Source organism: Martes martes (assembly GCF_963455335.1).
Source record: "Martes martes genome assembly, chromosome: 10".
In the NCBI taxonomy this organism is placed as follows: Eukaryota; Metazoa; Chordata; class Mammalia; order Carnivora; family Mustelidae; genus Martes; species Martes martes.
The window spans coordinates 6,386,744-6,398,386 of NC_137898.1; the positions used below are offsets into that span (position 1 = coordinate 6,386,744).

At 53.4% G+C, this 11,643-nt stretch overlaps 2 protein-coding genes across 6 annotated transcripts; one reads left to right on the top strand and one right to left on the bottom strand.

The window, feature by feature from the left end:
* Positions 1–4,736: 4,736 nt before the first annotated feature.
* BANF1 (barrier to autointegration nuclear assembly factor 1) lies at positions 4,737–6,560 on the bottom strand. 2 transcript variants are annotated; one of them, XM_080815921.1, is made up of 3 exons: positions 6,245–6,560; positions 5,510–5,647; positions 4,737–5,261 (listed from the first exon to the last, which is right to left on the bottom strand). In XM_080815921.1, exons 2-3 carry the CDS (start codon positions 5,630–5,632, stop codon positions 5,115–5,117), a joined length of 270 nt encoding a protein of 89 aa, XP_080672047.1. In that variant the 5' UTR covers positions 5,633–5,647; positions 6,245–6,560; the 3' UTR covers positions 4,737–5,114. The 2 variants fall into 2 exon arrangements, with proteins under 2 accessions (XP_080672047.1, XP_080672048.1); XM_080815922.1 differs by lacking the exon at positions 6,245–6,560 and adding an exon at positions 5,962–6,084.
* On the top strand, positions 6,120–11,322 carry EIF1AD (eukaryotic translation initiation factor 1A domain containing). 4 transcript variants are annotated; one of them, XM_080815918.1, is made up of 7 exons: positions 6,393–6,738; positions 6,826–6,917; positions 7,959–8,136; positions 8,283–8,391; positions 8,491–8,599; positions 8,771–8,815; positions 9,320–11,322. In XM_080815918.1, the coding sequence occupies exons 3-7, from the start codon at positions 8,050–8,052 to the stop codon at positions 9,462–9,464; spliced, it is 495 nt and encodes a 164-aa protein (XP_080672044.1). In that variant the 5' UTR covers positions 6,393–6,738; positions 6,826–6,917; positions 7,959–8,049; the 3' UTR covers positions 9,465–11,322. The 4 variants fall into 4 exon arrangements, with proteins under 4 accessions (XP_080672043.1, XP_080672044.1, XP_080672045.1 ...); XM_080815917.1 differs by having other exon boundaries at positions 6,120–6,917; XM_080815919.1 differs by lacking the exon at positions 6,826–6,917 and having other exon boundaries at positions 6,676–6,738.
* The last annotated feature ends 321 nt before the right edge of the window (positions 11,323–11,643 follow it).

Sequence of the window (11,643 nt, forward strand, 5' to 3'; positions counted from 1 at the left end):
ACCCAGCCCAGCTGGGAAAGCCAATTTGGGATTCCGAGGAAGAGTCACAAGTTGCAGGCTCAGGTGTCTGCCTTAAAGGGACAGACTCCAGATGGCAGGAGAGCTGGCTCAAGTGTGGCTTCATGACAAGGCCAGGCAGAAACCCAACCTCAGAGAACCTGGGAGGAGGTCAAGAGGCTGTGCAGGGTAGAGGAGGGAGAGGCAGTCTCCTGGGGCGGCGGCAGGGGGGTGCTCCCGAGGCTCCAGGCCTGCGTTGCCATTACTTGGAGCTCAGCCATGGCCACACTTACCTCCAACGGCTCCCTGGAAAACTAGCCAAGGTCTGGTCTCTGATTCACTAAGGGCTAATAATGGGTCCCCAGCTCACTCGCCCCTCTGCCCCCGTGCAGACGAGTACCATGGGCTGTACCACAACCTAACAGCCTCCAAAGACCTTTCACCCACTGGTCTCTCGTAAGCACTCTTCGGCAGTAAGCCTCCAGGACGTTAATCAGAGAGGTCAGGTCACTTGTCTAAGGTCACACAGCTAGTATGGGCAAAGAGGGATGGGGAAGGGAAATCACGCTTCCGCGTGCCAGGCCTTGCACCAGGGCCTCCACACGCTTGCTCATCCTCATAACTGCTCAGCAGAAGCTGTTTTACTAGGGGGTTGGGGGGCCAAAGGGAAAGTGTCAGTGGTGGAGCCTGGCGGCACCCATGTTTCAGCCTCCTAGTGTGTGAGTCCTGGACCTCTCCGTGGGGATGAGGTAGGCTGTGTAGGGGGAGGCTCCCTGGGGGCAGGAGTGCCCTAAGAGGATTTTCCCAGGGCTGTGGGTCTCATCTGGAGAAGAGTCTGGACTCCATGCTACCTGGACCCCTGTGCCTTCCAGAAGGAGGCCTAGGCCAGGTATGAGCTCAGGGCTGGCCACCCCTATTGGCCACAGGGTGCAGTCTCCCAATTTTTACTGTGGCCCGGGCATCCCAATCCGGGTTGCCCATGGCAGCCCTCCCTTGCCCCTGGCCGAAGAGTCTTGCTGACCAGGGACAGCCCTTGACATCCTCGTCACCCCTGGGATGAGGCTACTCAGGACTGTTGTGCTGTCCCCAGAACCCTCCTCTCTGAACTTTTCGCTGGGCTGCCGGTATTCCCTCCCCTGGCACTCTGCTCCCCTTTCCCTAACCACAACCCAGGAAGAAGACATTAAGGCAAAGAAAGCTGCGATCAGATCCCATGGGATCATGACTAAAACTCCCATCTGTGGAGGAGCGCTCCTAAGTGCCAGGGGCTTTAGTTCATTAGCTGCTGCATTCGCTACAAAGCCGCACCAGGTGGCGGAGGAGATACGGCTGAGAGTACTGAGCGATGCGCTCTGGGTTGCACAGCAAGTCAAGGAGGAACTGAGATCAGAACCAGATCTGGGGGGCTCCTTTAGGCTATTATCAGTCAAGGCCAGGGGTGACAGTAGAAAGAGCCCTGGGTCCCTGCAGGGAGGGGCCAACCAGAAAAGAGGTTGATAGTCATGAACACGGACTCTCGGCCTTTAACACTCTGAGCTGCTACGGGGCAAAGTGGGGAGGTGTGTCTTGGGCTTGTGTCCGTCCTGTAGCTTCTCCTTACTTTCCTCCAGGGGCATCGAGACCCCTGCAGTACCCCAGAGCATGGGAGCTGGGGTCACTCCAAGCTCTGGGCCACATCTGAGCACTCATGACTAGACTGGTTGAGGGGTCTACTTCTGGCTGGGGACAAGGCACACTGGCCAATATTTGCTGACTTCCATGCCCCTGGCCAGGCACAGCCTGTTGAGCAGTTTGGGGGCTGACTTTGTTTTGTTTTGTTTTAAGATTTATTTGCCGGGGAAGGGGCAGAGAGAGAGAGAGAGCGGAAGAAACAGTATTAAGCAAACTCTGTACCAAGAGCAGGGCGTGACATGGGGCACAATGTGGGGCTTGATCTCATGACCCCGAGATCACAACCTGAGGTGAAACCAAGTCAGACGCTTAACGCACTGCATCACCCAGACACCCCCTGGGCTGACATTTAACTAACCTCCTACCGGTCGCCACTCGGGTCTGCTTTCTCCAACATTCTGGGCCTTGGTCCCTCTGTTCTGCAAGCTAAGTTGGGGCTGGATCTCTGAAGCCACGCTGTCCTATGGTACATTCTAGAAGCCCTTTGTCTCCTGCTGCTCTAGGACTGAACCAGGAACTTGTGTGGGATGCACTCAAGGGTCGAGATAAAGGGTTTCAATCTACCAAAGTGTTACATAAACAGCCTGAGCCCCAAGCGAGAGGTGAGAAAGCAGGCTCCAGCCCCCTCAGAGATAAAGCCTGTGGGCGAGACAGAGAAGAGCCCGCGGGGAGGAAGCAGAGGCGGCACAGCCCACAGGCTTCGGCTGGGTGGATCCCAGTGCCAGAACCACGAGAGGTAAAACCTGACAACGATCACGGGTGGGAGCCACGGGCAGGAGCCACAGGCAGGGTGCTGTGGAGGAGGGGGGAGTCTGCATTCCTCCCCCCACCCAGAGCATCAGCGACAACCCGGCAGTATCAGCACTGAGGAAGGGGAAGGCCACGGCCCTGCCAGGCTGCTGCCGGAGTACACCAGGCCCATGCGACAGCGTCACAACACAAAGGGTCAAGGCTGAGCAGACTCTGAGGTGACCCTGGTCCCATCCAGGAGAGCATCAGAAACACAGGCTGGAACTCTAGGGAGAGTCTCAATTACCAGCCCAGTCTGGGAGTCAGGCCGGCACTCTCTCAGGAAGTGGGGGCCCTCCCAGGAAGTGGTAACACAAGCTGGGCCCCGCTTGGGCCACCTGGTACCCGTCCAGACCCAGCCCTGCACTGAACCCTCATTCCTACCCTAACCATCAGGATCTCCAACTACTCGTGTAATTGTTCTCTTCCTGGGGCTTCCCTTTTGGTTTTCTTTTTATCCTTCTACTAATCGGATGTAGCTAATATTCAGAAAAGCGCGCAGAACCTGTTTTGTTACCACCACACAGGCCAAGACTTGGAAGCTGCCAATCCCCCACCAAGCTCCACCCCCTGCCCACCTGCCTCCTTCCCACAAAGGTCACCACACTTCTACTCCTGATTTTTGCAATAAGCATTTCCTTGCTTTTTCTAGTTTTACCACCGGCAGAGATTACTGAGTAAGGATCCACTTGTTAACGTCACATGAATGGACTCACACTACTGAACGTTCAACTTGGCATTGAAATTCACCTGCCACTTGTTCATTTCCCGTGGTACCGACAGCCATTGCGGTTGTTATGAACGAAGCCATTGTGAACACGCATTCAGGGGCAGGTCTGCGGGCGTCCCTGGAACAGCCCCGGGAGCGGAACTTTTGGGTCACAGGACGGGTCTTATCTTTAGCTTCACTGGAAAACGCCCGACTGTTTTCCCAAGGCGGCAGGCCAGTCTACACTCCCACCAGCTGGGTGTCAGACACGGCTGCTCCGTTTCCTCATCAGCATCTGGGACTGTTTGACGTGAGCATTTCTGCCAGCCGATGACCGCATCTCATTTACGTTTCCGATTACTGCTGTGACTGACCACCTTTTCCGGAGCTCAGGCCCCACCTAGGTGTTCCTCTCGTGGCTGCCTTACAGGTGTTTTTACTCTTTTTTCTATTGTGTCGTCTGCCTTGTCTTCATCACAGTCACCTTCCCTGGATGCAGTCCCGTGTTGCTTGTGTTTACTGAAAATCCCTCTCCCACCCTGGGCCAGCACCGCCACCCTCTTTGTGGTATCTTCAGACAAATAAAAGTTCTATTAACGGAGTCGAATTTATCAACTTTGCCCTACCCTGAGCACGAGAACCTTCTCGTGGTTTCCCAAGTTTTGCATTTAATATCTGTCATTCTCTTCTCACCAGATTGTGAGCCTTCTGAGAATTCTGGAAGCCAGTAGTTCCTTGACGATGCTCCGCAGAAGGAAGGACATCCAGGCAGGGCTGGTTGTACACAACCAGCATTTCATCTGATCCTTACAACCTCATTTTCCAAGTGGGGAAACAGAGGCTCAGAGAGGCCAAGTGACATGACCAGGGAACAAAGCGCCCTCAGGTACATGGGTTTTAGAGTTATACTTTGAGAACCAAACTGGCTCCTTCCTAGCAGTAAAACCACAAATCACTCAGTCTTTCTGAGCCTCTGAATTCCTCACCTATAAGAGAGAAGACAATTATTTATTACTGTGGGAGAAAGAAATGTTTGCAAAGATTTTAGCCATGGGCCTGGTTCATACTGAGTGTTCAATAAAGACCAAGACAAAAATGTACCCAATGTGTAACTCATTCAAACCCCCACAGCTGTGATGTCCATGTTCTTTCTAGCTCCTTAAGAGAGCCAAGCAGATGACCAGAGCCCTGCCCATTCCTCCCAGAGGCCAAGAGAGCCCATGACGATTATCAGGTGAACTCTAACCCACATTTGATCCACCCTCTTCCTGGAATCCGACTCCCACTGACTTTTCCACCAGGTGCTGCCTAGCCCAGCTGTTGACTCAGCTGACATCTGGAACATCACAGCCCACCCAGATCCCAGAAGGGGACAACCCACGCTCTCTGCCAGATTACTAAGGGATACTCCAAGGCACCCGCCTGAGGCCCACGTGGCTAGGGTGGCTGCCCTCCAGAGCCAGAAGGAAGCTGCCAGTTTCGATCTGTGCTGATAAGGCGTGTGGCAGACCTGGTCAGTCCCTGGGGGAAGTCCCAGCCCACCTGCTTTTCAACACCTAAAGCCCAGTCATGAAGGCCACTGACTTTATTGATTTAAAAAACTTTACAAGGACAGTGACTATTCTGCCAAAAAAGGAGCCAAATAGCATAAAACAGACCAGTGGGGGTGGGGGTGAGGGAAGGGCCAGGAATCCACTCGGAAAAGCCAATAATTGTTGACATGAAACTAGCAGGGGAAGGAGAAGGGAGATGCATGCAAGAGCGAGAATTTCAAAAAAGTTGAAATGGTGAGGGGAGAGAACTCCCAGAAGACCTTGAAGTACATCAAAAGTGAGTACGACAACAGCAATCTCTTCCTTTGTAGAGGACAGGGGAGGAGTCCCCACGCGGCTGCAAACTCTGGAGACTCGATGCTGGGGCTAGGGGCTGGGGGCTCCCCAAGAGAGCCTCACAAAAAGGCGTCGCACCACTCTCGAAGGCACCCAAAGCAGTCCCGGGACTGCTTGGCATTGGCACCACATGTGTCCTTCAGCCATTCCCGGAAGAGATCTTCATCTTTCTTTAGCACCAGAAACTGGCCAAGGACCACATAGGCCTGCAAAACAGGCAAAGTAAAGGGCATGCTGCTGAGTGCTCTGTGGGACCAAGAAAGAATGAGAAGGCCACTTTGTGGCATTCAAAGCACATGAGCCTTCAAGTAGGGGAGGCTGTGGCTGTCTCTTCAGATCGCACATCAGTGGCCACCCCCAACAGCTACTCTCGCTGTCCTCACCCCCAAAGCACCAGGAAGTACTGTGGTCCGCCACCCCCAGCCCTTCCCAGGTGCATGCAGCCAGCCCACACCTTGTCAAAGCCCCTTTCCTCCAGCTTCTTGCCCAAGACTTCACCAATCCCAGCCAGGCTCCCCACTGGCTTTTCCCCCATGGGCTCTGCCACGAAGTCTCGGTGCTTTTGGGAGGTTGTCATCTTGATCAGCTGAATCTGGGAATCCCAAGAAAAGGTAGTTAGGGCTGAAAACCGCGAACTCCCAAGAGCCCAGGGCAATGTTTTGTTATGAGAAAGCGAAACCAGCCATTATGGCTGCTAACTCAATTCTCATCAGTTCACGGATGTGAGAACTGAAGTCCAGGAAGAGCCTTTCCCCCCTGCTACGCAAAAGAACGGTTCTGGGTCCTCCCCGAAATTGTCACTCTCTGTGACCTTGGGGGGCTAAGAAGGCACTGAGCCCTCCTAGAGCGGCTCCCCGGCCCGAAAAGCAAACGATGGGTCTCTCGGCCCCGCTCGCCCGCACGCACCGCTCAGAGAGCGAGAGCGCGGGCCAGGGAGAGCGTAAACCTGTTCCTTCAGCCCCTCGGGGTCATCGCTCCGGCTCCCGCCCAGCCCTGCCCGCCGGCCCCGCCCACCTCCCCGCCCTCTCCACGCGCCGCCGCGCCGCGCCCCGCCCTCTCCCCGCACGGCGGCTCGAGCCTTCTCCGAAGGCGCATCTTCTGGCCCGCGGCGCCGAGGCCCCTCATCTCCCCTCCTCCCTGCGCCCCCTCCCGCCTCCAGCTCGGGGCCTGCTCCGCGGGGAGCGCTCACCAGCAGCTCCGGCTTCTGTAACGGCTCCTCCCGCCACCCGGCTGCTCCCACCGATACCTCAACCCACTAGAACTTTCTCCCACTTCCGCTTCCGGGTCGCCTCGCGAGCCGCCTTTAAAAAAAAATTCCGAGTTGGGCACTTCTAGCCGCACAGAGCCATAGAGAAGAGGCGCGCGCCCCCCTCCCAGAGGGCGCCGTTGGGGGGTCGTTTCGCGGGAAGCCCGGCTGCCTTCTATGGTCTCGCTTCTCGGGCAGCATATCCGGTCTCAAGGAGCTGAGGCCTTCGAGAAAACTCCATTGCCCGCTGGGCGACATCGGGAACTCAAGAACTTAGTTTTGGCCGACCCGGCGGGGGGGAAGAGTTTGAGGGACGGACAAGGCAGGGGAGGGTGGCCGATAGGCTTCCGGTATAGTGCCGGAAGTACGGTGCTCGGAAGGGTCCGACTCAGTAGGGCTCCTGTCGTCCTCATCGTCACCGGGCTTGGAGGAGTCAGGTAGGAGTCGGAGGCGCGGGGGACTTGAGTCTACGTCCACGCCAGTGTCGTGACCGCCGGCCCTTTTCTGTGCGCTCGTTGGCTCAGCTGCGAAGTGAGTCGGGGGCAAGCTTCTCTCAGTGTCCAGCCTGGAGAACGAGGTCGTTCGGGCAGTGCCCGTGGGAGACGAGGGCGAGAGAGTAAGTGTGGGTCTCTCTCTCTCTCTTTCTTTTAAGCAGTTCTTATTAAGATTACTTATTTGACAGAGACACAGTGAGAGCGGGAACACAAGCTAGGGGAGAGGGAGAAGCAGGCTCCCCGCTGAGCAGGGAGCCCGACGCTGGGCTCCATCCCAGGACCCTGGAATCATGACCTGAGCTGAAGGCAGCCGCTTAACGACTGAGCGCCCCCAGGCGCCCCCGTGGTTCTCTCTCTCTGAGCGTCTCTCCTCCAGCATAGGGAGGAGGGCAGGGGACGCTAAGGAGTTTGCTTTGGGAAACTATCTGCCTGGGTGGTACCAGTCCTTGTCTCCTCAGTACCCGCGTCAGAAATCTAGCCGCAGACCAAGCCGGCTTACCAGACCTTTTGTTGACTCGTTCTTGGCAGGGACCATCGCTCTGAGTCTCCTAAGTGGCTTCTGGCTGTAGTGTTTTAAAAAAACAAAAAAACAGCATCTGTGCTGTGTGGCTGTGCTACACGCACGAGGTACAACCGTGTGGGGAAGGTACTGTTTATCGCACATTCCTTCCCCAGTGGTTGCCAGAATGACTTCTGTAGAACATGTATTTAGTTTCTGTGATTAGGTCAATACTTAACAACATGAAGTTTTTTTTTTTTAAGATTTTATTTATTTATTTGAGAGAGTGTACAAGTGGGGGAGGGGTAGAGGGAGAAGGAGAAGCAGACTCCCCACTGAGCAGGCAGGCTGTTGTGGGGCTCCATCCCAGGACCCTGGAATCATGACCTGAGCAGAATGCACAGGCTTAACCGGCTGAGCCACCCAGGTGCCCCTAACAGGAGTTGTTTTTATGTGCCGTACGCTGTACTAAGTGCTTAGTTTGCGTTATTTTATTCTACTAACAGCGATGGGAGTTAGCTGTTATTTTTCTCCGAAGCTAGAGAAGTTGAACAGCTAGGAAATAGCCAAGGTAGGATTTGAATCCTACTGATTGGGTTTTCGAGCTCACATTTTTAGCCAGGACACAGTCTCTTCTCAGTAAAAGGTCTCTCTCCATCTTCAGAACAGTCCTGGGTTTGAACTTGCCGTCCACGAAACTCAGGAGGAGGAGCCGACAGTCTCTGCGTCCCTCAACCCCTGCGACAGGACCCAGCATGTCTCAGGCCACCAAGAGGAAGCATGTGGTGAAAGAGGTGCTGGGGGAGCACATGGTGCCCTCTGACCAGCAGCAGATCGTGAGGGTGAGTAGCATGGGGCACAAGCTGCCCTGCCTCCGCCTCCTTCTAGTCCCCTTGGGCCCCTAGGACGGGGGTAGGGTGCCGCACAGCTCACTGGATATTTGAGCTAAGCGATGAGGCTCATGAGTTCTGGGTCTCTCTCGGAGCAGGTGCTCAGGACCCCCGGGAACAATCTGCATGAGGTGGAGACGGCCCAGGGGCAGCGCTTCCTGGCGAGCATGCCCTCCAAGTACCGGAAGAACATCTGGATCAAGAGAGGTGAGAGACGCGGCCCGTAGGAGGCAGCTGCTTCCTGTCAGCCTGGCCTTCCTTGCCACAAGCGGGATCTGCTGTGTTTTTCTTCTCTCTTCCCTGCAGGGGACTTCCTCATCGTTGACCCTATTGAAGAGGGAGAAAAAGTGAAGGCCGAGATATCCTTTGTGCTCTGCAAAGACCACGTGCGCTCTCTGCAGAAGGAAGGGCTCTGGTAGGGTGGTTCCTTTGGCCGTTGGCTGTCTCATTTCTGGGGAGACTGATTTCCTAGCTGTGAAATTGGAGGTGGGAAGGTCATGGCATTCTAGACAGGGAGAGGTCGGAACGGGGTTTTTGCCGGTCGAGTTTTCTCTCCTTTCTGACCCTGGCTCTTCTCTTGGCACAGGCCTGAGGCCTTCTCAGAAGTGGCTGAGAAACACAACAGGAACAGGTGAGAAGGCTTAGGACAGAAAAATGGGGGTTCAGGCCTTGGCGCCTTGAGGGGGAAATAGAAACATTCTTCCTATGTAGAGACCCTAGTAGATGCTCCTAAGTATGTGGTTGGGAGTACGGCTTGGAAGTCACATGTCCCGGTTTGAGATCATGGTATTGCCTCTTCTAAATGACTGATTTTAAGTAGGTCGCTTGATCTCTTAAGCCTGGATTTCCTTGTCTATAAAGTGGGAGCTTTGCGAGGATTAAAGGAGTTAATGCTTGTAAAATTGGTTAGTATAATACTTGGTATGTGGTATGAGCGCACTGAGTGTTAGCTTGTGGTTGTAGAATCTTTATTATTAAAGCCAGTGGTTTTCGCAGACTTCTGAGGTGAGGTGGGAGGTGGTCTTTAGACAGTCTTTCTTGACCACGTGGTCTTCCTTTTCGTGGGGCTCCTTGATTGCAGATCTAGTTTTCCCAGAAGGCGTTGGGTTAACCCTGTCCCTTTTCCCCCATGCAGACAGACTCAGCCAGAACTCCCAGCAGAGCCACAGTCCTCAGGAGAAGAGTCCAGCTCTGAAGACGATTCCGACCTCTTCGTTAACACCAACCGCAGACAGTATCACGAGAGCGAGGAGGAGAGTGAAGAGGAGGAGGCAGCCTGAGTCCCTGGATCGACTTCTCTTGCTCAGAGACTAGTTCTTGGCTCCTCTGAGCTTGGACATTTCTCAGGGTGCTGTGCAGATCTTCCCCCCGGGATGGGGGACAAGGCAGGACCCCTCTCGGAACTGACCTTTTGCTCAAGGAGAATTAAACCCCCGGTGGGTGATGACTTGTGCCGGTGTCTGAGTGGCTCTCTAGAGGGAGGAGGGACTCGTGGTGAAGTGAAAACTGCTCCTTGGTGGGTCCCTCAGGTGCAGGCCCTGGACAAGCAGGACATGGGAATGGCTGGAACCTTTCCTAGATTCTCTGAGTGGGCCGTCAGTAAGCACCAGGCCCTGTGTGTGCCTTCTTGGACGTATTTAATAGTAACTCGGAACAATCCATCTGTATTACTTGCTGGTAATTAATACTGACTCAGGCATTCAGGAACACAGCTCTAGGACCTAGTGCCCCTGCCTCTAAGAGACACTCAGGACAAATTTCATAGCACCTGGTAAGCTGCTTTTCCTGGCTTTACTGCTCACTGTCTGTGGGTGCGCCGCCTCCATACTGCTGCGTACATCATCTGCTCAGTGGCCTCTTTGAGGCGGCTCTGACTGTCAGCTCCGCAGCTGTCCTGCACACCACCTCATCTCACTTCTTTGAAGCTTTTACCATTGGTTATGTACACTCTCTTGGTTGTTGGCATTGACCTTCTAATCACTGTTCACACCCTGAACAGCTCATCTCCTGGCTTCGAGTGTTCCAGCCCTGCTTCTGCTGGCATTTTCTCCGTCCCGTGGATGGGCCTGCTCAACACCGTGGCCCCCCAGTTCCTTGTCTTCCTCTCCAGGCTGCTGCCTACCTCGTTAGTCACTCCTTGTGCTTCCGCCATTGATAGGAATTACAGCCCCTTTTGAATTCAAGTATCTGCAGTCACCGCCTCCTGGTTTTCTGGCTTACTTGCTCCACTACCTCCTCCGTATCTTCATCCACAGCAAACCGCCCCCCCCCCACATTCTTCCCATTACTGTCCTATCTTCACTTCCCTCCTTGCACAACATGGATTCCATCCACACCCTCGGCTCCCTCGTTTCCCTCCCCTGTACTTATCCAGTAAGACTAACCCTGGCCAACGCAGCTGTTCACGTCTGGGCCTGTGCTCAAGTAACTGCTAGAGAAAACAGCCAACGTAAATTCATAATTACAAACCTCAGGTGGACACTGAGCGCTGCCTACAGATCTCTGGGGTGTCCTGTTTCACAGCTTGTATGTTGTCTACCAATTCCGCCTTCCCCTGTGAAGTGTTGACCACACACTTTGTTGAGAAATTGTAGCCATTGGAGGGAACTCTCACCTGCTCATTACCAAGCCTACAGACGTGCTTATGGTCTGTCTTGTCTTTAACTTCCCCGTGTAACCCAGTGGGACTTAAACCTTTCCTCTTGTGCTTTGGAGCGTGTCTGCTTGCTTAAGGAGTTCATGTGCGTTTTGTTTTTTTCCTTCCTCTCTACTGAATCTTTTAGCATCAGAGGTGCTGTGGACTCTCCCATCTAAAACATGGTCTAAGGGACTTGTCACTGGTCGCACATCCTCTCCAGCTATGGCTTCATTTATCCTTGGTCACTTTCCCTCCTATTAACTTAGTGTAGCTTTAAACATATACATGTCTATATATTTGTGTGTATGTGTATATATACAGAAAACTTCAGATGAGTTAAGAATGTGTGCGTATATCTAACTTGTCTGAAATTTATTTTTTATGGGAGGCAATTTTTTTCTAAAGGGGTAGTCATTTATCTCTATACCATCTATTGAATGAGTCTTTCTTTACGGATTTAAAACACCTTTTTAAAATAAACTAAATTCCTGCAAACTCTCTCTGGAGTTTCTCATCTGTTCTGTCGATATAAGTGCACATACCATGTTTTATGGCATGATTCGTAATCTCAGAGCTCTTTTCACCCTGCCGCACTGTTCCTTGAAAATTTTGTATTTTTCCTTACACAAGAACTCTAGAAGGACCTTGTCCATTTCCATTTTAAAAGCCTGTTAAGATTTTCATTGGCAAGGTTTTAAATCTCTGAGCTTGATGTGGAGAAAAATATTATCTTAACAGTTTTGAATTTTCCTATCCGGAAACGGAGTGTGTATGTGCGTTTGTAAGGCTGTTTTCATATGGATCTTTCACATTTCTGGTTC